Source organism: Amblyomma mixtum, chromosome 8 (genome assembly GCF_055824585.1).
Source record: "Amblyomma mixtum isolate Tamu chromosome 8, ASM5582458v1, whole genome shotgun sequence".
NCBI lineage: Eukaryota > Metazoa > Arthropoda > Arachnida > Ixodida > Ixodidae > Amblyomma > Amblyomma mixtum.
In genome coordinates, this window is record NC_143019.1 from 79,908,224 (window position 1) to 79,932,685 (window position 24,462).

Consider the following 24,462-nt stretch of genomic DNA (forward strand, 5'->3'; position numbering starts at 1 on the left):
TAGACCTTTTTCAGGTGCGCGCGGCCATCTTTCGACAGCAGAGCCGTCTTGCGTCTGGCCGGTTTCTCCGCCAAGTTGGCTTGGGTGGCAGCCGCTGCAATACAGACAGCGAGTACTCGCGGCGCTGTTTAGCCTTATCGGAGTGTTGATTTTTGCATTATTTTGACCCGCAAATTGTTGCACTGTATGCGCTGAGCAACTGTGAACAAAATGGCCCGTGCTTCGGCGAGCGGCGACGCGGATGTCTCCCTGCAAGTTGTGCCGAAAATCGACATTGGAGGTGCGCTTCTATGCAAGTGTGCGCAATTCATTTAACGGCTTTCTGGAGTCTATAATGGAGATATTTATTAATGCGAGCACGAAACATGCTGGGCGCTTCTCTGTTGTAGTTATAATTATAAAAGAAAAACCGCTCCGTTCCGAGCTAACAGCAGTGTTTCTGTCAAGCGGTCTTCTCTGAGTTGCGCCGGTGACACGAACAGATTGAAACTGCGTTCGACCGCGCCTTTCACTACATTTTCCCTCTGCACTGTCCTAAAAAACGGTACTTTCTGTAGTGCTACATGGAGAAGGCACCGCTGGAGCGCATAAGCGCACAGAATTCTGTTACGGCTTTTAACTTTGCATAAATTTCTTGATTGCTTCGTACTAACGGTAAAATAACTGGTGAAGCGTGCAGATGTAGGGTGGTCCACACTTAGGGGGAACATGCGAGTGTGTGGCCGCGCTCTTCGGAGCGCCAATCCATCCGTCGGCGCCGCGCGTCGAAGCAAAGTATCGCAGGAACAGAGGAAAATGGATGTGGAGCTTCGCGTCGTCTTTCGCTGAACTTGGAAAAAATTCAGGGGGAACTTTGACTGTCTAAAGTGGGTAGAGGCGGAAGCGTTTTCCGCACCACCTTCGTTGTTTCTGTGGCACTGGTGGCGTCACAAATAACTGAGTACTAATTACTAAGTGATGACAAATCACTAATCAATGGTTAATTACTGATTAATGCATGAATACTAATTAACTGCTAATTAATGACGCTTAAGCTTCGCCTTTAGGAGTGGAACGCGACAGCGCGTTGTAGCGCTGCCAGGGAGTCCACGGAACGCCACCACCCGTTCGGCGCGATGCCTTGCCCTTTGAACGCAACGCTTTTTGAGGAAAAGAAATGGCGCAGTAATTCTCCGTCATCTCGGTGGACACCTGAACCGCACCGTAGAGGAAGGGAGGAAGTGGGAGTGAAAGAAGATAGATAAAGAGGAGCCGTAATGAACAAAATGAAAATTGTATTTGAGGAAAGGAAATTACGCAGTAACTGTCTCACAAAATTCAGGGGGGCACTTTTTTGACCTAAAGTGTGGTCACTGATGTTTGGTTAAGATGTTAAGCTTCGCCCCTAAGAGTGGAACGCGACAGCGTCTTGCAACGCTGCCAAGGAGTCCATAGAACGCCATCGCCCATTCGGTTCTACGCCTCGCTCGTCGGTAAATTGGTTTTTGAGGAAAGGAAATGTATCTGTCTCTCATTTCTCGGTGGACACCTAAACCTCGCCGGAAATGAATGGAGGAGGATGAGAGTGAGTGAAGACACCGTATTCACTAGACGCGCCTTTGTTCATTCCAAACCATCGAGGTGGCATGGCGGAGTGGGTAGCATGCTCGTCTCTCACGCCGAAGACCGGGGTTCGGTTCCTGACCTCGACCAATTTCTTAATCGGTTTTATTTATTTATATGGCCTGACTAGTAAAGCTAATTAGGCTAATTGGGTAATTAAGCAATTAACTAGGCTCAGTCCCACTTACTTGGAGCAGCACCATACGATACTAGCCAAAGTACAATTGGCCCCGTTTCAAATTCGCGCACTGTGACGTCACGACCGTTTCCACCAATTGAAAAGCGTGACATTTTCTGTCGACAAATGCTGCTTACAACGATGAGACATTAAAGGCTTCCGCCTTAAAAGATGTAGTAGAGAGGCATCTGGCCTTCGAACGCGATGTAATTTATACACTTGAAACTGGTGCACCTGCTGTGACAGTCCCTGAGGGGCCTATCTGCTTGGTCCGTCTCGGGTGCGGCCGCTGATTAATGCCGAAAGAGCGAGAAAGCGCTTGCGTGTGGTCAGGTGGGCACTGCGTGCCTGCTGATTTCACGTCCCTAATAGGCACATTTTTTTTAAACAATCGGCACTTTGCATTATGGCGTCAGTTGAAAATAGTATTTGGTCGAAGCATGAGGTCTCACAATGCAAGGTGGACACATCAAAGCTGCGGCCTTCAGTTTTTTAAGTCCTGCTGGTTTATGGGATATTTACTGCAAGCATACAGCTGTGGCATTTCTGCAATGCATCATGGCTTTCATGTACTGTCAAATGGCTATGTTGACAGTGCCGTTGTCGGCAATAATCAGTCCCCAGTGTCGGCAGTTATAACAAAAATGTTTCACGTAACCCGCAGTGCTGCTGCATCATTTACCCAAATTATTACTTATGTTTTGATTTGGCAAGGGTCACAGACGACACATATCTTAGCGACATCAGCAGTAGATGCTCGCGTGTAAGGTATGTGTAGCTGAAACAGCCCGGAACCGCACTGCCGCCGTGGCTCTCTGTGTTCTTCACACTGCTCCGCTTGAAGCCACCTTCGCTTCCTGTAGTTGTTTGAACAGCAGACGACTGCGCAGTGGTTTCGCAAAGACCTCGTTTCAGCTTTAATCGCACATACACCCAAATCGGGCTACTACAGCTAAGCAACCGCATACGTTAAACACGGAGAACCGCAGAGAACTCACGGGACGCACGGACACCGCCTTTCCGAACCAGCCAGAGAGGAGGAAAGCAACATGGCGGTGTTCGGCGCGCTGGGAGCGAAGCTAAAACTGAAAACGGTCTATAGATCCTCTACATTTGAACTATCTTTAGGGTCCAAAACATAATTGAAATCTCCCAATGATATGAGCACTGGACTTTATTCAAGGAACCAAGATAACTGATCAAAATATCCGCGCCGTTCCTTTCGTATCGTAGGAGCATACAGGACAACAACCCTCACCGCGAATCTTTCGTATGTGAAGTCACAAACGATAAACCGGCCCATTGTACCAGGTATTATTTTTTCCTCTACTATGCCTATGTACTCGATCTGGAAAAGACAACATCCCGCCGACAAACCAGCCGCGTGGCTTTCGCAGACATTTAATTGTGACCGAAAACCTAGCACCATGTTACCTGTTTGCTGCTCATCCTCAAATTTTGTTTCTTGAATAGCCGGGATACCTAGGTCTAACTCGCAGAACAGTCGCTTCAACTGCACTTGCTTACGCTTCGAGGGAAGTCCTCGTGCGTTCAGAGCGCCAACTTTTAGCGGTTTCATCAAATACGCCATAGCGTGCACGCAGCAAATTAACTACAGTGACTAAAGCTCACTGCTTCGGTCTCTCGTCGCTCACTCGCGACGAGAACCGCGACAAGGCTATAACTTGCCTTTCTTGACTCCTTTCCCTTTCTAATGCCTTTCTAGCCGACGAATTTCTCGTCCCGTAGCCGAAGTGAATTTCAAACAACACATGGCAACATGGGTAGGGCTGTGAAGCCTCCTATGTGCACGTCGAATAGCTCAACAGGTGACCATGAGCGGTAAATTTAATCTCTCTTTATCTGAAATGACAAAAGGTCACAATTTTTTTCTTTCAGAAAAGAAAGAATGAATATCAACAGGTGTGGATATGACATGGCATACAAAAGGTTGCCTGGAGAGCTCATCATAAGAATTTCAGAAAAATATGCGGACGTCTGAAAAAAGAAATCATTGTTGCCCTTTAGAGACCTTTTCAAAAAGAGGTCAAAGGATGTCGTCACATTGGACACTGGGCAGGGCTCCTAAAGTAAGAAAGAGCTGGTGGTCAAGCTCCGCTCTGCTCTCGTCACAGCCAAACAAAAATGTTTGCTCAGCGAATTATGAAGAGGTGTATTTGTGGCTAATTTCCTGAGTGCTGCATTGTCATAATAGTGGATTGCCATGATGGAATGCAAATCAGTGGGTTCCATTAGTTGTAGGGCCTCCTTTGGGCATCACTTGCTCCTTTGCTGTGGATATACACCATGTCAGGGTCGGAACAGCATGTGTTCTTTCCTTTGTCTTCATTATTTATTTATTTATTTATTTATTTATTTATTTATTTATTTATTTATTTATTTATTTATTTATTTATTTATTTATTTATTTATTTTTTATTTATTTATTTATTTTTTTATTTATTTGTTTATTTATTTATTTATTTATTTATTTATTTATTTATTTATTTATTTATTTATTTATTTATTTATTTATTTATTTATTTCTTTTTATTTATTTATTTATACAGAATACCCCCTAAAGGCCCTCGAGAGGGTATTACATAGGGGGGGGGCACAGGCAATTGAACAGAAAAAAACAAAACCACAAATATAAAACAAACAACAAAAGCACAAATAGACACTTTGGATGACATAAGTAAGCAAAAGAATCAAAAGAATGGCAGCGCGGCAAAGAACGAAGATTACTGCAGTATTAAAATTAAGTCATTGCCCTGAAATACAATGCAAACGGTTCTTTGATTAATTGCTGTAGACCAGGTGAGCACACACCCCTTGAGACGAAGGTGAAATTCTGACTTGCTTTTTTATGCCGTTAATGCAGGTACAGCATTACGAATGAGCAGCCAGCTGTGCAACCATACGTGGCTGCGATGAAAGCGAGGACCCATGATGTTCAGGCATTTCGCAATGAATTGGCCGTGAACCCTTGATGTTCATGGCTAGGAGCTCCACCGGACAGGCTAGTCTTCGACCGGTGTAAAACTCGTTCACTTGACATTCTTGAGGTGAAGTGCCTATACAGTTTGAAGGGAAAAATTCCCGATGATATGGGGGATGGGCACTGCCTCAAGAAGGACAGCATGGGCGTGTTTTGGCTGGACCGTGGCCATGACTACTGCTATCAGGTCCTTGGCCAAATGGCGTTATCTGGTTTATCCTGCAGCGATTTTGTTGTGTTGTCTGAACAGTTCTTGATCACTGACCACATTAAGTTTTTTGCTCAAGATTGGGCTGTTGCAAAACGAAAACTTGGCAATTTCTTTTTCTGTGCTGTAGCCATACATGGCCTCGAAATTCCCTTAAGGTCCGCAGCCATTAAAATTGTATTTCGTCTGCCATCGCGTCGTCCTGTTCTTTGGCTTGCCCCCTGGTATCAACATATTTAAAGGAGTGTAGACACCAAGTTTTTGCGTGTCTTCCCCTCCGTCATTTGTGAGTTAAGTGTAGCTCTTGTGAGGCATGAAAACTTCAGCATCATTTCCTTTTTTATGTAATTCACTGCAGGACTGAGGCCAGCCTGCCTCAAGAGCCAGAAACGGCTAGCGAGAACCAGATGGTGATCTACATTTACTATTGTGGTGTCAACCATTAAAAACACAAACCAACTAAAGTTTGGTGTCTGTTCTCTGGGGTGTCTTAGTGACAGGAAACACAAGTGTTTGTTATGTGATGAATATGACAAGCATATCGAAATGTTTATAGAACATTGAAAAATACATGGGAATCCTACAAATATTGTCACGTTGGTAATCAGCGGCTGAGGGTCCACAGCGGCTCAACAGACGTGCGCTTCCAGGTCACTTTCACTTTCACACACACACTTCCTCTTCTTCTTGAGAGGCGCTTCCGTCTGCACGAGCGCTGGCGTCATTAGCCCCCCTCCTGCGAAGGCATCGACCCGATGCCGCCACGAACGCAGGGGTGGTCTCGAGAAGAGTTAGTGCGCCCTTTCGTAGTAGGGCTTCTGGCGAACGACACGGACCACCTCGGGGCGGGGGTGGCGTCGAGATTGTTGAGGCTCGTGAGGGACGACTTCATAATTCAGGGCTCCAAGGCGTCGCACAATTCGGTAAGGACCGAAATAGCGGCGCGAGAGCTTTTCACTTAGGCCGCGTCGTCGGATTGGGGACCAAACCCAGACGAGGTCACCCGGGAGGTATTCAACAAGCCGTCTCCGTAGGTTGTAGCGTTGCGCGTCCTGGCCCTGTTGATCTTGAATGTGAAGCCGTGCGAGTTGGCGGGCAGCTTCAGCGCGTTGTAAGAAGGATGCAACGTCGTCATTTGGGTGGTCTTCGTCATGGGGCAGCATGGCATCGAGTGTTGTCGTCACCTGACGGCCATAAACGAGGCTAAAGGGGGTCATGTTGGTGGTTTCTTGTACGGCTGTATTATACGCGAACGTGACATAGGGCAGGACGTCGTCCCAGGTTTTATGTTCCACGTCCATGTACATGGAAAGCATGTCTGTAAGCGTCTTGTTTAGACGTTCCGTCAGTCCGTTAGTTTGGGGATGATAAGAATTCGTCCTATGGTGACTGGTGTGACTAAAGACTAGAATATGGTGCAAAAGCTCAGAGGAGAAGGCAGCCCCTCTGTCCGTAATCAAAACTTGTGGGGCTCCATGACGTAAGACGATTTGATGCACAAAGAACTGGGCTACTTCGAGGGCGGTGCTACTCGGAAGGGATGCTGTCTCTGCATAACGCGTCAATATTCATTTGTGCCCCGTGCGTGCACAAATACTTGTTCCGTCAGTTCAATGGATATCCAGCAGCCAGTTCGGAGTGTCCAAGTCATGCTGACATTAATTTCTCTCTTTGTGGCACTGGTGACTTCCACCTTCTTATGCCTGTCTATACAACCTTATGCTTTTATTTGTTCTTGCTTATTGTTACGCTGTTATGTCGTAAAGCTCCTAATGTGCCAAACTGGGTTTTTCACGCCAGACTTCCTTAGTGTGCTTCTCTGGTAACCAAGCGACAAGGGATGAAGGACACCACCCAGACCTTGTTGCTTTACCTGAGTGAATAACGAAGTCGAGCAGTGACATTTATATTGCTGAGTTCTTGTGTCAATTCGTAATGTGAAATGGGTGCATTTACTAATAACTGAAATCTTCTGGCATGCATTTTTTGTTCTGTATGCTGCATCCTATAGCCCTTGTCTTCTTCTTTTATGTCCGTGTAAATGAAGAATGTCATGGTTGTGAGGAGACAGGTAATAGGCTCTACAGCTACCCTATTCACAACGTCCAGCATCAGTTTTCAAACGTCACTTATTTGCAGTAACATACAACATAACACCAAGGCTCATCAAAAGAGAGCAAAACTTGCCTTTTATTGTGGCAGGAGCAGATCTGTAACACATTCACTCATAAGATTGTTGCACCCGCAGACACTGGAATTTATTTAGAATAGCACATACAATCCACATTTTGTTTATGATGGGGCCATGAGAAAGCGGTATGAGCCTATCAAAGATATGAAATTTTTTGATGCGCTGTATGCGTCGCTCAATATATATCCGCAGGGATGTTATTTCTTCCGTTTCTTCTACCTCCTCTTCACTGAACTGACCTCCTCTGAGAAAAAACGGGTTATTCAAGGTCAGGTTGGTTGTCTCAAGCATTTCTTCAATCTTGAAGCATTTGTCCGCCATGACAACATCACCATCATTGAAAGGAAGGGCCAAGCCGCCGCGGTGGCTCAGCGGCTATGGTGCTCGGCTGCTGACCCAAAAGACGCGGGTTCGATCCCGGCCGCGGCGGCTAGAATTTCTTTGGAGGAGAAATTCTAGAGGCCCGTGTACTGTGCAATGTCAGTGCACGTTAAAGAACCCCAGGTGGTCGAAATTTCCGGAGCCCTCCACTACGGCGTCTCTCATAGCCTTAGTCGCTTTGGGACGTTAAACCCCATAAACTAAACTAAAGGAAGGGCCAAGAAACCACTCTGGCGCACACATTCTTTGTTAGAAACGGAACCTGGAAACCAGTTGGAGACAAAGGTCATTGTACCATCGAGTGCGGGCCCTTTATAGGTGTTTGCTGATCTGTATGATGCAAATGTTGCTGACTGCAGTGCAAATGAGCTGGATGCCTGACATTTAATTCCTGTTGCACCCAGCGTGACTCTTGCAGCGGAGTGCTTTCCTTGGAAAGATAGTGGCATTTCCCTTTGAACGAGCTCCTTTGACATACAGCGCGGTATCTCTGTTAGTTTCGTGAAAGCAAAACTGGCCCAGGTAATACAGATTCTTGATGCTGTGGTAGTTGACACATGTGGCAGTTGACACACAGAACCTGCCAGCAAGGTCCTTCTCTCGTTTCGTTTTCCACTTTGAGGCTTCTTGGCCTACCTTGGGGTGCCCTTGTGATGAAGATTTCAGTCTGATATTTCCTCTCTGTTACCTTGGATTACGAAAAAACTAAAATTAATTTAAACATTTTATACGATGGCAGCCAGGTATAAAATCTAATTTCATCATCACTCTGCTTGAATCGGTTAATAGAGAACTCTCTTCCAACTTTCTTTTCAAGCTTCTCTACTGTTGCTTTGGCGAGTTCCAGTTCTCTGCTGGTACGAAACAGCATTTTTTTTTGCTGATTTTATTTCTTCTTGCTTTTCTTTAGCTTTTTGTATTGCTCTTTGAAGTTCCAGATGAGCATGTCGGAGTTCTTGTTCGGTAACGTTCAGCTCATGCTTCACTGCTGTGAGTGATTGCCTCAGATCCTGTGCTTCTTTTTGTGCGGTGAGTCCCGTGTACATTGTGGCGGCTGTGATTTCAAGGAGCTACTGTCCATTTCAGCATCCAGACATGCTGTTGGTACATGAAACGTTCCAGAATGTTCATTACAAATGTCGTCAGCTCGCATTCCACTGGCTGCTGTGACTTCTCCATTCAGAGCAAAATTCTGCACTCAACGCTCTTTCGGTGTCTTCCTTTGCACCTTATTTTGTTTGCTTGCAAATCTAAATATGCTTGTCACCGCATCATCCTTGAGGCGCCTTGTGCCGATTGCATAGTTTGCGTAAACGTCGCCACCGGCAAAGTGCTTTGAGCACACCTCTGTGTGCTTGTTTATGCGGAACTCCTTTCCCTCATCTCTCCTTATTGCGACAATCCATTTTTTTTTTAACCACGATTTGTGGGGAAACCTAGGAAAGCGACCTGCTAAAGTAGAGCCAACTTAGTAACTGGTCAAGATGCACAATGTAAAAGCATAAAGAAACACGCACTTTGAAAACATGGTATCTGATGTAGTCTTCTTGCATATTCATCAAGGTAATGAAATGAAAAATGAACATTTTCTTCACCTCTTCAGTACATACCGTCTTTGTCAAAAGTAACCAGGCTTCATGGTTTGGTTCTAGCTTGTATAGTGGAGCCCTTGTTGCTTTCCTAAAGACCAAATGTGTTGGAAGGTAAGAAGACCCCCAGCCCTTCCCTTTAACGACCACTTCTGCTTCAGGGAAGCTGTAAGCGCTCCACTGTAGGAGCTAGAACCAAACCATGCACCCTGGTTACTTTTAACAAAGACGGTACAGTTGAAGACAGAATAATATGAACCACGCTTGTGCAATCAGGCTCGTCTAAGCATCATCTAGCAATATGAATGTAGTGTCTAATACCTCTACAAGTGTCACATGTGCACTTGCACGTAAAGGAAGAAAACCTTTGTATGGTAAGAGTTGAAACCACAGAGTGTGGCCCATAATATTTTGTCTGCGAATATGTTTCAGCCTGGCACAGAGTTCCGGAGAAGCATATGCACATGTAAAGTTTATCCGTTCAGTGTTTTTAGGCGCACCCGCGTACCGTTAGTTACTACTAAGCTAGTGGGATGATTTTGAACACACTAATAACGCTGCTAAAGGCTGAGCTTTACGCACACGAAATTTCGATCGAAGGTCCTAGCGACGAACAGCGTTGTCGCGCTATTTTGCCTGTGCAGCTCTAGGTTCTGCGTTCACATAAAATGTTGCCCGTAGCCCCAGACATACACGCCGCTCAAGCTTTATTTTAGGCTTCCAGTTTGCGCGCTCCTCCCCATGATCCATCGTCATCTCAGTAAGCGCAGCGGCTTGGGTAATCACCGATGCCGTAGAGAAAATATTGCGTTTGCTGTGACTGTGACGAAGAGCCGCAAAACCTAGCTTAACTAAACGAATCTGCTGTCGATAAAGAAGGGCTAACAACACTTGGGGCGGACTCGATACCAGCAGGCGCACTGCAGGGAGAAATGCGTGTCGATCCGGGTACGGGCGATCAATCAGCAGTCCCGGTGAGCTAGCCGTCGGTTCCAAATACTCCCATTCTAGCTGTTCACATCCATAGTTTACTCACTTCAGATGAAGGTGACAGATTAGCGGAGGGCTTGCTAAGCCGAAGTGCGCAGGCACTGACCCAACGAAAACACACCGCTGCTGCTGCTGCACTCCGCCTATGTCGCCTTCGCGTTGCTGCAGGCTCGCAACGGAGAGAACGACGGCGCTCCTCGCCGCGTCGATCCGTCGTGCTCTTTTTCGCGCAACGGAATTAACCATGAATGGTTGAGACGCGGATGCTAGCAAATCCAAAACAAGCGCGCTTGAGCAACGTTCTGATTTTCTGACACGCTGAAACAGTCGCCAGCATCGGAAACAATGAATGCCCTCGAGCGCACCGAAGCTGACACCTTTATATTTGTGCTCACTATACAGCGGAAGGGCTACACGGTAGAAGGAACTTTTCGCTGCACTTGCAATACTTATATCATTTATTTTAAAGTGAAAGCGAACAGAAACAGAGGGAATAAAGAAACATGCAACTATTTCATGCGCTCCGTGCTCTGGGTACACCCTTGCGCCGCGCTGGCTGCAGAAAGGCACTTAGCAGCATGCCGGCATCGCGACTGTAGCTTGTAGCAGAGAACTAATGTCAAGGAAGATGGCTAGGACACAGAAACAAGAAAACTGCGCTTCTGGTGGCTTCGCCGGGGGCCGTGCTTTTCAATCCGGCCCGAGCGCAGTCCGGCAGGTGCATGCCCAAGTAATGGTGGAGGCACTGCAGTTCGCGCGCCACATACCAGATGGCGCTGAATTTTTTAAAGGGCCTATTACCTTCATGTACAAAAATAAGATCAGTGTTATTAGCGCATTATCACAACTCACAGTAGGCCTAGTGTCTTTACTAGTTAAAACGTGCGTTACAAAACCTTTATGAGAGGAAACGATAACATACCATCCAAGCGATCTAGAAAGGTCTGCTACAGACTTCCACTGATCTGGACGAAACCCGAGAACCTGTAATTTCTTTTACTGGGACATCCTTATGGAGGATCAACTGGCTCGACTTCTGCGTTACTTGCATGCTGCGGGGCTACCATATTTGCTGTGTGCGCTACGCGTCTCTGTTAGTGAAGAAAGCAGTAAGATTCTGCAGTAAACGGTACATTCAGCAGTAAGTGGTACACGACTGCTGCACTACCTGTCTTTTCTCAGGACTCATTCGTCTAATATAAAATGCCTCGCTCCCCGCATTTCATGAAATGTGCCAGTTGTCTATGATTTTTCAAACGTTGCCCAGAAAGTTCTGATTGCATTCGATCCATTGTCAGTTATGACCAATGCGCCCTTTTTTTCGGCCCGGCATCCCTCTATGTTGTTGTCCGAGCTTATTGGAAATTAATAAGTAGGTTACGGTTGCTGCCGCGCCGATTAAATTCCGATCCCTGGCGTGAATTATATCGAGCTTACCTTATTCCGAATTGAAGCTGCGGTGCTTCCTGCAATTTGAACTATTCAAAATAAGCTCTTTACGAGACTTTTCTTGATAATTTGTGCGTTGATGCAAGCCCCCATCGCAGAGGCAGTGTACCTGGTGTCGAAACCCCTCCTTTCAGATAAGCGTCCCATAAGACACTGCGGGCAGGAGCTAGCAGCTGTGCCTGGTCTCCTCGCAGTGTTTCTAGATACAGGCCGTCGTAAGGCCGCCGCACATACACTGGAGCCAACGACCACTTTTTCAGAACCCCTTCCTCCTCCTCCCCCCCCCCCCCTTCCTTTTCTTAAGCAGCGCCGCCACAACCTTTCCTTTGTGATATCGCCCACTTGCTTCACACGCCAATTTTTTTTTTGTCCCGTACTCTGCGGAGTGCATGTACGCAGCCATATGGGCCATGTGCGGACGAAGGTTTTACAAAACAGCCTCCTCCTTATGAGGTGCTGTACACTTTGCCCTTAACATGATGTCATTGTCAAGATTTTTTATCGGGCCTCATCGACAAGCTCAGCTTTGAGCCGGACCTTTGTTTGTTGAGAAACGCCTGAAGTAAGAAGCTATCCCACAACAGACAGATTCCTTTTAACATACCTGAATGCCTATCGCAAAGTGAAGAAAGGGCATGCGCGCGAGAGCACGGTGGGTTAAGTAACCGGCTGCTTCTTGCTAAAAGGATAATTTCTGTTTTCTAAGATATACTCTGGATATTTCAGTCTCTTTATGCTAGTCCATGCAGCATGTATCCGTCAGGTCTTTCTGTCGTCAAGAATAATTGCCGCTTGCTTGAGTCTACCATTAAAGAACCATTGTTTCCTCTCCATCGCAGCCTCGTTCAGATTGTAAACCTATCCGCAAGGACGAAAAGCTGCGAGTGGACTGAAAAAAAAAGTGGCTATTTCTTTCCGGAAGTTATTAAGCTCAAATGCATAAAAAGTATCAAAGTGCATCTGCCCAATTAGTATGGAGGTGTTGAACTAGCGTAGCCTTGACGTTCATGTGAAGGACTTAGTGCGCGACAACCAACATCACGCCTATCGAATGCGATTATCCCAAGCACTTCCAATGTCCACCGAGGCAGCCACGTGTGGTCCGCTATTTACGCAGCCCTGATGCGTAGAACGCATGTATAGCCTGGCTATGTATTAAATAGCATTATTTATAAACTATAGACATACGCAAGGGCATAGATAAGATAACAGAGGAAAATATACCTGTATAGAATTTCCGCGAACCCAATTAGATCGAACTAATTCGTTTTTACAAGCAGCCAGACCTCACCAAATGCTCTCCACATTTCTCAAAAGTAATTACGGGCTATGAAAGGCACACTATGAATGGTGGCACTTTAATCTGCCATATAGCCTCCCGCTACAATATTTGCCACTATACGACCAGAAGCAGTAGCAGGACAGCATCCAGTGGAAAATCCTCAAGAAGGACCGGAACTTCGGTGTTGACTCGCGATGGAGTTGGGTGACAGCGGGATTCCTGAGCTGGCATTCGGCAATGGTCTTGATAGCGCCATAGTCGCAGGGAGTGCTTATCTGCGGGGTCATCCAGGGATGCGGCGTCAGCCGGGAGGAAGCTGCATGAACCCTCGTACTCAACACAACTTTCGGCTACTTAGCAGGTATACCAATATCCACGTAATACAGTATGATTGGACTGCGTTATAACATTTTATGCGGCGCAGGAAGCGAGCAGGAAAAAGTTGCCAAAGGCCAACATAAAAACAATACGAACAGCATCTTTGTCATAGCATAATGAAACGTGAAAGTACAGTACATCCACATCACTGGGCGCACTTCATTGCAAGAGGTAATATCAGGTTCTGTAACAACCAGATTTAACCTGGGAATCACACGGAAACATAACAAAATTTAAAACAAAAAAGCAAAGAATAATGGCAAGTAACACATCTTGTAAAAACTGCGCAGTGTCTAGCAGATGGCGGTCTTAAGTTGGATGTTTCTAGCGCGTAAACTGTTCAGTATACGGAATGCGCATTAAGTAGTGCCTCAGTACATGGATTTTTTTCGTGATTAGCAAGAGCATCCTTTCACCTACGTTTCTTTTGTTAACAACTTGATTATGGTAAATAAAATGGCTGTACATCACGGAGTCATGAAATAACTACTGAATAGCGCTACCCAGTATAAATTCTTTCAAAAGAGCTACTACTGGGGCTAGTTTGAAATACATACTTGAAGGAACTGGTGAGCGCTAAAAACACGGAAAAGGGACGAACACACAGGACGAAGCACTTTCTAAACAGTTGTTAGAAAGCGCTTCGTCTTGTGTGTTCGTCCCTTTTCCGTGTTTTTAGCGCTCACCAGTTCCTTCAAGCAAATTCTTTCAGATGGCATGAATGCCTCAGCATTACGAAAACCATTTCAGTTCCCAATGTGAACGTAACCTAACTATGACAGCCGCTGCTGTGCCTTTGGATTTTCACTACTCATGTTCTCGTGTACAGGATCAGTTTGTACACTCAGGCATGAATGCATTTCTCACAAAATTATCTCATCGGGCACCTTCTCGGTTAAACTTTTTTTTTCACATGACGCTCGTGCTTAGTGTGTTGTTCGTTAGGTTAAAAGGTGGATATAAATGATTTTATTTCTGGAAATAAACACTGACCGAAAAAGCGATTCCGCATGCATTTTTATCAAAGCACATAGAAGCTGATAAGATATTCAGTTTAACTGCCGTTTTTCCATGAGGGCACAGAGGAACTGGAACTTTAGTCTACTGATAAATGGCTGAAACAAGTGGCACGGAAACAATGTAGGGCTTCAAAAGAAGGCTAAAGCTTGGAAGACTGATATCCGCTTAGGAAAATCCAATGACCTGTTTTTTTAAAGTAAACATTGAACGACAACTGGAAATCATAAACGGTGCGAGACACTTACTGAAGGGATTAAGTTATTCCCCGGACGACTACTTGGCCTTGGCTACCCAGAAAGGTAATCTACATGCACGGAATGAAAAGGATATCGAGGGAACCAATTAGCATAAATTGAATCCTTCGCCAACAAATCGATCATTTAGTAAGAAACTAGGACCGAATTCGGTTGTGTACAGCTGCCCCTAACTCCTCGTAATATTTCTCTCGACACCGATCCTATATAACTTACGGATTTTTCACTGTTTCCCCGGATAACTCTCTTGCTCGGCTTTACTCAACAGGCGTTCGAAATGATCAGTTGTCTTCCAAACTCTCAGTGCGTGACGCACGTTTTATCATTTTGAGCAGCACTGAAATGTGTACTTGTACACACTAATCACACATATTCTCGTATTATGTTTGCAGGACAGGCGATGTTGGGCATTTTGGTGGCATCAACGTCCTTGTGTTGCAGCACTTTGAGAAAGAGAGTACGGCTGCTTGCAGCCTGCTTTTTTTCGTCTGTGGACTCGACATCCTGTTCGCTCCACCTCTGGCTGAACTGTTCCGCTCCACTTACGGCATATGGGGCATATTTCTTCGGCTGGGCAGCCTCACGCTGGACGCTGTCCCTGCAGCCATTGTACTACGCACTCCGATTTGGATCAAGCAAAGGGAACGCTCATTCGTCGGCAAAGGGTGAAAAACTGCAAGCAATGCTGCGGCTAATACAGGCGGCAAAGAAATTCTAAATTCAGACGGCCACCTTCTTTATTACCACTGTTTTCTTGACTTCATGGCTGGAAGGGCGGAGGGTTTCATGGCTTTTCCCTCGTGCCGCCGCAGTTCTGGGCGGTTGTGTGTGCCTTGCATGCCTTGACCTTTGGCGTGGTAGTGTTTGGAAGAGAAAAGTGTACGATGCTGCTAATGGACATTGCAGTAGACAGAGGCGCAGCGCCCTACGACGCTGTGCTCCTCATGAACGCATTTGGCATCAGGGATCTTGTCCTCATCCCACTCAGTGGTCTGGTCATCGACTCTGGTGTCTTAAGCTTAGCAGCACTGATGTTTATCTCGTCATGCTCCAGGCGGTCGCCACTGAGCTCTTCGCCTGGCTGAGAACTTATCCAGCGATGCTCGCCTGCTCGGTGCTGATGGGTGTAAGCAACGGAATGAGGATCTCACTCCAGGCTTCAGCTCTCGTTAAGCACTTCTGGGTCAAAAAAACTGCCCATGATAATTGGTGGAGCAATGGCTGGCGGTCACATTGTAGTATCAATGAGGACATATTTGTTTTGTCAATAAAGTATTTTTTCAATACTTTAGCCTTTTCGATAATATTGATTCAGGGTTGAGTAAACAGAAATGCGCATATTTAGCCATGCAATATATATAAGCGCTTTTTTTACGCTTTTTACAACGTCTGATTACATGCTTCACATATGTTGTTAAAAACAAGTCTTCTCTTGAGTGATGTATTCAGCGTTTCCTTAGCTTACCTACTATTTTTGACATATTTTGCTAGCAAGTGTTCAGCGATGCCTGTACGATGCCCTATCTTTTGTTGGTTAGGATCACCAATGCATATAATCGAAAGGAGGTCTTTATGCAAGAAATTGCGCCTTTGATCTCTTTCCTGGACTTCATACGTCTGCATTGCGATCCTGCTGTATCTTTAAATTCGAGGAATGAATATAATGGTGCAATAATGGCAGAAAGAAAACATTAAAATTAAGCTTTATTCCTGAGCTTAAAGTTAGTAATAACGTAATATTCATCAACGCTGTGAAGCCAGCTGGCAGGTGTATTATTCTGCTATTCCATGCTGCTTAAAAAGTGAAAATGGTCGGCTTGTTGGCTATAATTTTAGTTTTGTGAAGGCAGCCTTGCGTTTTCATATGCGCAACGAATTGCGTATTGCATGTTCGGTCGACGGAGTGCCTCACTCTTAGGAGGCAGTGATCGCATGTGATTCATTCTTAGTATTTCAATTTGTTCTCTTTTTCGATCGTGAAAAAACAGCCAGAACTGCGCTGCTGCCACAAATACGTCGGTCATGTCTGCTAATCCCTATCCACGGCGCTGAGTTGCTCTTCTAGGCTTCAGCACGTGCAATTCCATTTGTTACAGGGGGCTATACTACATGAAAAAGGTTTGTTTCAATGCCTTCTTATGCCTGTGGGCTCCCACCCGTGGCCGGTTGTTTTCGGACGACTTGGCCGCGCCACCAACTCGTTGCGTATTTTCTTCCATTTCGAGAATCCTCGTCGTGGTCCGCAACAGGTACCTCTGAGCTCGCTGTCCATTCTTAGATCACTTGAGTTCTTAATGTTTTTGCCTAGCGAATCTATGCGGTGCCAAGTTCACCGCATTATTTAAAGAAGCTGATGTCGTGAGAATATGCGAAACGTAATGCATGGGCTGCAGCTGTCACATCGACGAAGCATCACATGCACCTCTCGCCCCGGTAAAACGTATTAATGAGAAAGCATCTGTGTAGAGAAAATTTTCAGCGGTTAAAACCTCTCCCCTCACCTGACGCTCGGCTTCTATGGTGTGACACGTTTGGGGAGATTGAAATGGGCTAAGAAAATTTCGTTCTTATTGTATTTATGGTCGATGTCGCTTCTTCTACCTCCTCATTGCCGAGTGTCACCATTTTTCTTCGCCCATTGAAGTTCGATTGCACTGGACTAAATTGAGAATGCTGCTCTAATTGAGGTCAGACGCGTTTACACTAAAGGACTTATCCATGAAAACTTTGAGCCTTTATTGTGAAAGCCTTCATAGTAAACACCTTTAGAAGAAATGCCTTCACCGTAAATGGCTTTCTCCAGAAGTCAATTAACTTAAAGGTCATTAAACTAAAGGTATTCAACCTGAAGGCGTTAACAGTAAGAATCTTTCACCTAGTCATGGACCCTAAAGGTCTTTGAGACAATAGTACTAGTTACTAGTAAACAAATATACACTGCTAGCAGCCCACGATGCGAGTGAAATGATTTCACAATTAAAGCACGTCAGCAGTCTTAAAGGCGAACTGTAGGTTTTTTTCAACATTTTGAGTTGATCACCGCATCAGATTGCTTAAAGAAATAAGGTCTACTGTGGCTTTTTTTTTCAACATTTCGAGTTGATCATCGCATCAGATTCCTTAGAGCCCACTCGATCCAGTACAAAAAAAAGTTTTTTTAGACACCTGGTGCAAGCACCCAAAGAGAGGAAAAACCAGAAAACCCAAACCGAAAATGGGGTTCAGCCAAATAATGACGTCACGCAGACTGTTCTATGATGTCACAGGTACTCTTACAAAGCCTATCGCGCGCATGATAATTGGCAAAATGTCGACTAATAAAGTGCTTGGTACATTATTCCTTTAAAATTGCCAAAAGCAGCTCGAAACTCCGTCTTTCAGCAAGCTCAAAGTATTTATCGACGGACCTGGGTACAGTGACGTCACACGCGCAATTTAGGCCACGATATTAGGGAATACTCAGAATATTGATGACTGGGCGGAGGCCCTCATGTGCCGCGTTAAGACCGCTACCAGGACCCTACAGGAGGATGACACGCTGGCCACCGCCGATAGTAAACTCCTACAAATGTGGGAAGCTAAACGGGGCATGAAAAAGCGCCTCCGCACACAGAGATGGAACCGTAATTTGAGCCGAAGAATAGCAGCCATAGTAACGAAATTGAAGATCAAGCATTTACACTTTCGGAGCAAAACTGGCGCCGTAGGTGTGATGAAATGGAAGTCAACATGAGCCTTTCAAGGGCGAGGGGCCTGCTGCGGCATCTCATGGACCTCGATAGTTCAAAAACACAGTCCGGCACTAGACTGGCAAAAGCCAGGCAAGCGTTCGAGGGGACGGATGATGATGACGATGACGAAAGACTTTATTGGGATATGGACTAGATCGACTCTTAAGGGGCCGGCCCTCACAACACGGAGCTAGTGGCAAAATTAGTAGACACCCACAGCAGCGGCACGGCAACACTCCCCCTCCCGCAACACAAGCGCCCTACGAATGAGACTCTTGTTGCGCTCATCACGGAGGCTGAGGTCAGGGCCGAAATTTTGAGTTTAAAGACTCGATCGGCCGCCGGTGCTGACGGGAATACAAACAAAATATTCAAAAAATCTCGACTATACGTCTATAACGGCGCCCACCAAATACATGCAGAAGGTGTGGAGTGGCTGTCTCTCTCAGCGATGGAAAATTGAAAACGTCGTGCTAATCCCTGAACCGGCTAAACCGCCCGAAGTGAAAACCTCAGACCCATTTCCCCAACTTCGAACACAGGAATGCTTACGAAACGCGTAATTCAGGCCAGACCGACGTACTTCATGGAGCAGGATGGCCTGTGGCCACACGAGATGGTCGAGTTCCGGCCGAGCTTGTGCACGCAGGACGTGGTGTTTCGTTTACAACACGACATTATAAATGCCAGATCCAAAGACGCAATGGTAACTCAAGGTTTAGGTCTAACGAAAACATTCGACAATGTTAAGCATGCGGTGATCCTTTCCAGGCTTCAGGAGATAGGAGTCGACGAGAGGACGTGTAAGTAGATCAAGAATTTCCCGTCAAAGAGTACACTAAACTAAAATTGGAGGCCCTAGGATCGCCTACAGTCCACCCGCGCAGTAAAGGTACGCCGCAGGGCCTGGTACTGTCCCCTTCCTTTTTAACGCGGCGATGAGGGGCCTTCCTGCCGTCCTCAAGGACATACAGAAGGCATAAAATGTAGCAGATCTGGATGAACAGTGCCAGTGACGGTAGCATAGAAGACCGCCTCAACAATCAGACGCTTTTACCCATGCCTCAGCCTCTCTCATTACTGAGAAGAAAGCTGAGGTTGTTCTTTTTCTATCGGTTGAGAGCCTCGACATCCTTGCGCAGCCAAGAATGGTTGCAAAGGTTTCCCAACTTTTTTAAAGCTTTTGCTAAGGACGGTTTTTGAAATGTCTTTGCCTTGGCATCACTAGGTCGTAAGCTAACTTTTTAGGCCCTCTACACTAAATAGCACGCTCTATTCTTTTTATACAAATCTGCTGAAAACTTTTCTACACCTTGTGGCTGGTGCATGGTGGCCTTAGTTGCCTATGTGACACAACAAAAATTCAGTAAATATTCATGCGAGGCAAAGGATGGATTTCTGTCTGGTCCAAGGCAGATGTTGTCAGTATTCTTGACCGTATATATTTGCCACTCGCTAATTTCAGTTCTTATTCTCCGCTCCCTCTGAGTATTTCAATAAATAATAAACGACGTTTGAAAATAACGCACAACCTAGCTTATTTAACTATGTCCCACAAAGAAACGGGCCAGTGAACCGAACAAACCCATGGATAACAAGAGCGACTATAAAACTTCAGCACAAAACACCTCGATCAAGAAAGCAGAAACATAAACTGAAAATCTGCCGTAGCAGTGGGGTCGTCGCGCCATACCAGCAGCTGATTTCGTTCACTCAAGCCAAGATTGAGAGCAGCACAATCGTGGTGCGCGAACGCGGTAGTCACGGAATTTTTTTTTGTATTTCGCGGATTTTCTTTGTTGCTCGGAAAAAACATACACGATTCTATTTATGGCAAATAAATAGAATGGGGGTTTCTAAAGGTGCTCCCCAAGTTTTTTATCTGCCGTCTAAAGTCAATATTTACGCCTTTAGAAAAATTATCATAATTACTACGTAATTAATAGCAATACAAACAATTCCCTAGATCCGTAAGCCGGCTGGAAGTGGTTTCCCTGGCCTAACTCAAATATCTTATTTTTAACCCTTGACTAAAGTCAGACGGGACACTCTGTGTATGTGATCATATATATATACGAGGGGGTACCCAAAAGAAACCGGACTAAATTTTTTGGTCGGCAAAGCTTCTGTGGTACCGCGTTTTGCCACTAGGAGCGCATAGAACGAACATTCCAGAGTCAGTAAGCCGAGTGCCGTCGTTGAAGGAGGTCTGACTAGTTTAGGCAGAGTTTTAGAGTGGCGACTGTTTTGTGTGAATGTCGTTTTTGCAATGGCTGATTTTCCTGAGCAGCGTGCGCCGGTGAAATTCTGATTTTTGCTCGGAAAAAGTTGAATGGAAACTCTTGAAATATTAAGAAAGACGTACAAGGACGATGCTATGGGGACAACTGAAGTGTTCCTGAATCGGATCCTGAATCAAGGCAAAAATCATGCCAATGGAGAACTTCAAATTCACCTCGCCTCAAGAAAGCTCGCCAGGTGAAACCAAACGTCAAAACATTGCTGATTTGTTTTTTCGTCGTGAGAGGAGTCGTCCATTGAAAATTTGTTCCGCAGGGTCGGACAGTTAGCCAGGCTTTCTACTTGGATGTTTTGAAAAGATTGGGCAGCAGTGTGCGATGGAAGCGGCCAGATTTGTGGCGGTCGGGTTACTGGTTTTTCCATCATGGCAATGCCCTTGCTCACACAGCCCTCTCTCTACGACAATTTTGGACCAAAAATGGCATGACCCCTGTTCCTCAACCCTCATACTCTCCCGACCTTGCCCCATGCTACTTTCTTTGTTTCCGAGAATGAAAAAAAATAGGTGAATGGAAAGCGTTTCGCTGATGTTGCTGAGGTGAAGAAAAAAACGACGGAGGCACTGTCAAGCATCACAAAAGATTAATTTAAACAATGTTTTGAAAAATGGAATGAAAGATTCGACAAGCGTATCATTGCAAGTGGGGAATACTTTGAAGGAGATTGAAGGTCTGTACTTAAAATGTGAACAAATAAGTTCAAACAAAAATAAGTCCGGTTTCTTTTGGGTACCCCCTCGTATATATACAGGGGGTGTCCCAGCTAACTTAGACCAAGGTTTTTAAAAAAACTAAGCGTTCTTCAGAACTAAAATCGCGTGGATTTTGTTGAGGTTTATCTAAAGTTACAGTACTATTTTTGCGCTCCATCTATTTGAATAATTAGTCGAGATAAAGAAATTAACTTTTTAAATATAGCTTCAAACGTTCAGACGTCAAGAGGAAAGTTGTGGAGCTCCACAAATATCGTCCAACCCAGGCACTTCCAACGAGATAGGCTTAGCGTGGCCGCTTTTATTCGGAAAAAACGAAAGCCCGCGGAGTTTAAAAAAATACCACCTGACAGCGCGCTCCGTGCGCCCGGATGCGCCGCGATTACAGCGCTCTCATCCGTGCTTTGTAAGAAACATCACCCGCTTCCGGCCTTTCGTGCTGCCCAAGGGCGCTATGCTGGAAGGCCCGAGTTTGCTGAAACTCGGAATCTTCCCGAGCTCTGGCGACGCCCTCAGGTGAGTGAACTAATGGTAGCAGGAAAAAATCCCACCCTCGTCACGCCTCAAACTTTATTGGGTTATCTGGATATATTCCGCGCTTTATCATCACATCGGCGCCACCTCATCGGCTTCTTGGGCGGTCTACAAAGAACGGGTCACGTGAGCCAACCTCCGGTGCACTTTTCATTTGTGTGTCGCTCCACCAAGTGCACTGCGTGTGCAATTAGACAAACGAGGTTTGTTGAATTTTATAATGCACTTACTACACCTTTATAAACATTTTATAGTGTGCAAGATTTGGATTTAAAGCGCTTTGGAGTAATTTATGCATTATTAAATTTTGCTTTGTACCGCGAGGGAACGCTACCAACGCCCGTCATCAGCTGACCGCCAATGGCGACGAGGTACTTGTGCAACGCTTGAACGCTACGGAAGTAGTCCGCAAAAAAAAAATGAAGAGAGGTGTATCACTCCGCGCTGTTCTGTGGCCGTGTGGTCTAACGCGTCGCTCCGGAGAGTAGACAGGCAATGGGAGCGCGTGGGTTCAAATCCCGCATGGTGGAAGTTTTTTATCTCACATTTTTTTTCATCGCAAGTTGAATTTCGCGTGAATTGAATGAGAAAACTCGTTTTTTTTTTCAGAATCGCTTCAATATTACGCCATGTTCTCAAATGAACTGCATGCATCTGTTCATTACATGCATACCGCGTTAATGTGAGCTGTCCGAAATTCGTTGTCAATGAGCTCGCACCGGCTTTTGGTCAGCAGTGGCGGTTATCTTCCCGATTCTGCAGCATTGTGACTATACTTTTTAGATGCAAGTGAGAGGTTTGTGCGAAAGATGACATTCATTCGTCGGATTTAATTAATTAGCACAGTGGTGAGTGCTCTGCAGTGGCCCCATTAACAAGTGGCCATCTGCAACTTTCGATTTCGCCGTTGCCGAGGAGCCCACTTTTATGCGTTGCATATCGCAATCACTCAGTTCAGCCCTTGGGCGCGGCCGGGCAGCCACCATTGACCTTGAGAGCAACCACGTGACGTGACGTCACGACAGCCGGAGGAAAAGCTGGGCCCCAACTCGCGCGGTCGCGCGCGGCCGCAGCCACCAACTAACTCCCGCTCCTCCCGCTAGGGGCGCTCCGCCGGCGCGGGACGTCTTGCCGAGAAAATCGAGTGCCGCCAAGCAATACCTCGCCCTAAAAAAAAAGACCGCGCAATATGCAACGCATTCTTGGCTTAACCAAGCTATGCCAGGGCATCTTTTATTTATTTTTTGTGGGCCTCTCTTAAGGTACTTGGCATGTTGTGAATTGTTCTGTGGAACCGGTTAGCGGCTGATCCAGTCTTCGCCAAAAGAGTCTGGGACCGACTTTGGCACTGTGCTGTAGAGTAGCCCAGAGGGCTTGGCGAGAACAATTATTTTTTACTGATTGCAATGTTCAATGCATAATGTGCCTTCCTCGTGAAATAGTTGGCCTTCACCATGTCAGGGCTGGACTTCGAAGGGGCCTTTAAGCCAATGTAGGTAACGTGGATGCATCCCACGACGTCTGTGATGCCGCCGCGCAGAATTAAACGCTCCTCAACATACGCACGCTCGGTCGCAGTCGTGGGCAAAGCGAGCCACCGCTTCTGCACAGCCGCGTCGATAAGCGCGTCGGAGACGTCCCTCACACAGCGGCGCTCAGTGCTTTATTGGCGTCCAATAAAGCGTCTGCGCCGACGCTCCCCTGGAAGCTCCCGGTCGCGAAGAACCGGAGGGCGCAGAGGACTTGCTCTTCGACCGAAAGCGAATGAAGCCCGGTACGCACTCTCCGCAGGCGTGGGTCGTCGCGTAACTATTTACACAACCATCGTACCGATTTTTTGGAGAGGCGAAAACGTCGCTGGAATTCGTAGTCGGCCAGGGCAGTAAACGGGTCCAGCCCGCCGTACTGACATTTGGCGTCAGAGGAAGCGATTACCCAGGCTGCTGCTGCTGCCGCCATGACAGTCCCGAGATGAATTCGGGGCACTTCACCGTTCACGAGTTTAGCTCCGAGTTTACCTGTCAATCAAAACCATTGGTCACGCCCCCGGCGTGCCGTACATAAATTATAGGCGTACGCGCTATGGGTGGGCCACTCCCAACATCCCTGCCGGCTACAGGTATGCTGCGCGGCTGTGCTGATTTCTGACAGACATCGACGATGTTGACCATCGAAATACAACAGGAAAGACAGACGTCATCGCTGATAAATCTGAGCACCTCTGCGAAGGACACGCAACGTGGCTAAAGCCGCCGATTTCTTCGCTCGCATACCAAGATTGCACAACACTATAGCCTGTTGCAACCACGTAAGACACAGCAGAACGCTGAAGGCGCGTCACAGGTGCTTGCAAGGCGTCAAACACGGAGCACGACGACGAACCGGTGCTTGCAGCACGTCCTACTCCAACAACATCGCATCACAGGTGTTTGGCTTGGCCGTCCTTTCATCGGTGATAAAGCTCAGCATCAATGTGTCAAACACATCTGGGATCGACAAACGATCACTGCTCCAGACCCAGTGCAATAAAGTGTTTGTAATTTCCAGCACGCAATCACTGCGTACTTCACAACCGTAACACCTTTCTCTGTTATAAGTCCGATTCTATTATTACAAACAGGATCCCTCTCCTGCCCGAATGATATTAATGCGATGTCCCTG

The 24,462-nt window shown here is 46.2% G+C and overlaps 1 protein-coding gene and 1 pseudogene across 1 annotated transcript; one reads left to right on the plus strand and one right to left on the minus strand.

Annotated features, from left to right (window-relative positions):
* The first annotated feature begins 3,560 nt into the window (after window positions 1-3,560).
* On the plus strand, window positions 3,561-5,146 carry LOC149333162 (uncharacterized; annotated as a pseudogene).
* Window positions 5,147-7,210: 2,064 nt separating this feature from the next.
* Window positions 7,211-8,037, minus strand: LOC149333163 (uncharacterized). Its single transcript, XM_089557667.1, has 2 exons — window positions 7,784-8,037; window positions 7,211-7,535 (listed from the first exon to the last, which is right to left on the minus strand). Exons 1-2 carry the CDS (start codon window positions 8,035-8,037, stop codon window positions 7,211-7,213), a joined length of 579 nt encoding a protein of 192 aa, XP_089413793.1.
* Window positions 8,038-24,462: the final 16,425 nt, after the last annotated feature.

Bases quoted from the DNA above. Each gene is read 5' to 3' on its own strand.
- LOC149333163 (XM_089557667.1), bottom strand. From the start codon at position 8,037: ATGTCAAAGGAGCTCGTTCAAAGGGAAATGCCACTATCTTTCCAAGGA. The intron at 7,536-7,783 runs CTTGGCCCTTCC...CCACCGCGGCGG, and splicing joins TGTGTGCGCCAGAGTGGTTT to CTTGGCCCTTCCTTTCAATG.